Here is a 2,812-nt window from a genome sequence, read left to right on the forward strand (position 1 = left end):
TCGGATTTATTTTTGCATTTCAATGACTTTCATGATTCATTCATAACTCTTTCTATGTAAGTGCTTAAGTGACCCCCTCACTAGTGAAAATAAATGTTCTATATCACTGGTTATATGTATATTCTCTACATGATCTATTTTTTTAAGGAAAAGTAACCCCATATGTCAGAAGGAATGATAATATCCTAGGGCAAAGAACATAGAAAGTTTATTTCTACTCTGCAAATCTGGCATTTACAGGAACAAACTCTTTTAGAGGGGCTGATCATTGTTTGCCTTCTTTTGGTACTTGAGCTCCTTCCTGTGGTTTTGTAAATTCGTGTGTCATTTTATAAGAATTTCATGTTGATGGTGTGTAAACTGGTGTTTACCTTGTGGTATCCTCGGCTGCCCACAATAATTTAATTTGGGTATGGTGTGTCTGCTTTGAAATGCCTTACTAGAGTATGTCAGACTGCACTAACGCATTCCATGTATCTGCTAGGACAATACACATTGCCTCTCTTGGCTGTATGCTCTAGATCCAGAAGCAAAAATGACTTTGCTTTCACTGTTAAGGTTGCATTTTAGTGCAGCTATTGTTCTAAATTAGAGAATAAAATCATGGAAAAGCAAGGGTGACATTAAAGCCCTTCATTTAATGGCATGGCAAGCTTTTAAAACAGTTTTTGCTATTTCACTAGAACAATGTCTCTAGTAAAGGCCATAGCTAAAAAAAAAATAAAAATAAAAGCCAGCCAAAACTGTGTGAAATTGGGATTGCTCCCTAAAATTATTTCTCAATGTCCTGCAGGGGATTAACATGGTGTGTGCTGTTGGTGCCAAGTGCCAGTCCACGTGTTGGAAATCTGCTTCTGTTCTGGGGCTACAGAAATGACAAAAGTGTCATGGGATTAAAACCAATCAACTGTGAATTGTGAAATTGAAATTGCTCTTTTGGTTTTATGTTCTTCTGCACATTGAATATAGAAATCAAAAAAGTTACTTAAAATTTACACTGCTGATGTTGATGGCTCGTTCTGGCTGTGTATCCTCACCATGTACTGATTTCTGATAAAGGCTTGACGTTATTATAACAGGCATTTTGTGTTCAATTGAATAAAACACTTTCTGAGTCTTGTCTGCAGATTGTTTGGTTATGAGTTGGAGATCAAGGGGAAAGGTTCATTGCCAGCTGATGTGCGATGGCTGTGGGTTTACCGTTAGTCTGCACCTAATCTGCCATGGACTTGAACTCATGTGGAGTCTTGTCAGCTTTTGGGCTTGCAGTGGAATTGACCTAGCTGTCCATACTACCCTTTCCTTACCCCCTCACTAGAGTCAGCCTGAGGTTGGAGTGAGCTCTTAATTTTATTGATACATTTTAAAATTTATCTTCCCTTCAAATTCGGAGAAAAGTTAAGCTTAGCAGGATCATAAGAGCTGCTTCTAGATAATAGCACATTAACAGGCATATACCCATTAATAGTTTGGGTAGTTCACATATAAATTATAATTAGCTTGAAAGTACAATATATTATTGGGGTATGGTCATTAAGCACTCTGTTTTATTGTATACAATGTACTTTTGACCTTAAATGCTCAATTTAAAGAGTAGATTATAGGCCCAGAAGGTGCTGTTATGGCTTGTTTAATCGGGATGCGAGACACATACACTTACTGTCGTGGGAAACATTCTTGTCTGCACACACAAAAAATGTTTCTGAATGAAATGAATAGATCACATTGAGTCTGTTTTAAAATACTCAAGGCATCAGCACATTTTATTAAATCATCTCCAAGAGATTTTTAGCTTAAAAGGAAGTCATAATAATGGGCATTAAAGAAAAGAAAGTCTTAAACCAGTAGAGCTTTTCAGCTTTTTTTTTTCTCAGGCATTTCTGAGGCTTATCTGTTCCCTGAAAATCTATTCAAGACCAAGCACTGGGTATTATCCTTTAAAATTGCCTATCTGTAAAAGACTAGCAGTGAACTCTCCCAATCCATTGTAAATTGATACATGATTGTAGAGAGATAAGAAATAGATATTTTTGTGATGACTTTTAAAATGTTTTATCATCTTGAGTTGAGACGTAGCCCACCCTGTGTTATGCCTATTTGTGGGACACTCATGAACTGTTGAAAATTGGGAATTTACAAAAAGATGAAGACAGGCAACTATTTGTGAAATGTAAATATTATTGAATAGGGATGTGATTATGAGTCCTTAACAAACAACAAAAAAATCACCTGAAAGTGCATTCCATTGTGTATTTATGCATGTGCTTGTGTGACAGAGAAGGATGAGATAGAGAGGTTGAGGTGTGCGTATTAGGAGGGAGTATATCCTATCTAATGAAAGAGTAATATGCAAACTGACCATACCTCCACTACACCCACAAGCCACACCCACCAGCCAATCAGGAGGGAATATGCAAATCCAACCAAGATGGCTGCAGCCACAGAAAGCAGGAGGGGAGGCTTGGGTTTCCCTGGCAATGGAGGAAGCCAAGCTTTCCGCCTGCCCTTGCCAGGCCAGGCCTCCACTCAATGCTACAAAGTTTCAATTATAGAAGATAAATAAATCCCAACAGAAATGGCGGCAGCCATGGAGCTGGAGATAGCAGGAGGCTAGGGTTGCCCATGGTGATGAAGGAAGCCAAGCTTGTGCAGCCCTGGCCTGCTTTGGCCTCCGCTTAAGGCTACAAAATTTCAATTATAGAAGATACATAAATCCCAACAGAAATGGCGGCAGCCATGGAGCTGGAGATAGCAGGAGGCTAGGGTTGCCCATGGTGATGAAGGAAGCCAAGCTTGTGCAGCCCTGGCCTGC

At 39.0% G+C, this 2,812-nt stretch overlaps 1 protein-coding gene across 4 annotated transcripts in view; it reads left to right on the plus strand.

The window, feature by feature from the left end:
* The window catches only part of ZMAT3 (zinc finger matrin-type 3), a 40,410-nt gene extending 39,290 nt beyond the window's left edge, over positions 1-1,120 (plus strand). For all 4 annotated transcript variants that reach the window (XM_080655903.1, XM_080655905.1, XM_080655904.1 and 1 more), the window contains exon 7: positions 794-1,120. In XM_080655903.1, coding sequence (XP_080512029.1) covers positions 794-920 — 127 coding nt within the window. In that variant the 3' untranslated portion in view covers positions 921-1,120. The remainder of the gene's footprint in view (positions 1-793) is intronic.
* The last annotated feature ends 1,692 nt before the right edge of the window (positions 1,121-2,812 follow it).

This window comes from Plecotus auritus (assembly GCF_963455305.1).
Source record: "Plecotus auritus genome assembly, chromosome: 2".
NCBI classification, from domain to species: domain Eukaryota; kingdom Metazoa; phylum Chordata; class Mammalia; order Chiroptera; family Vespertilionidae; genus Plecotus; species Plecotus auritus.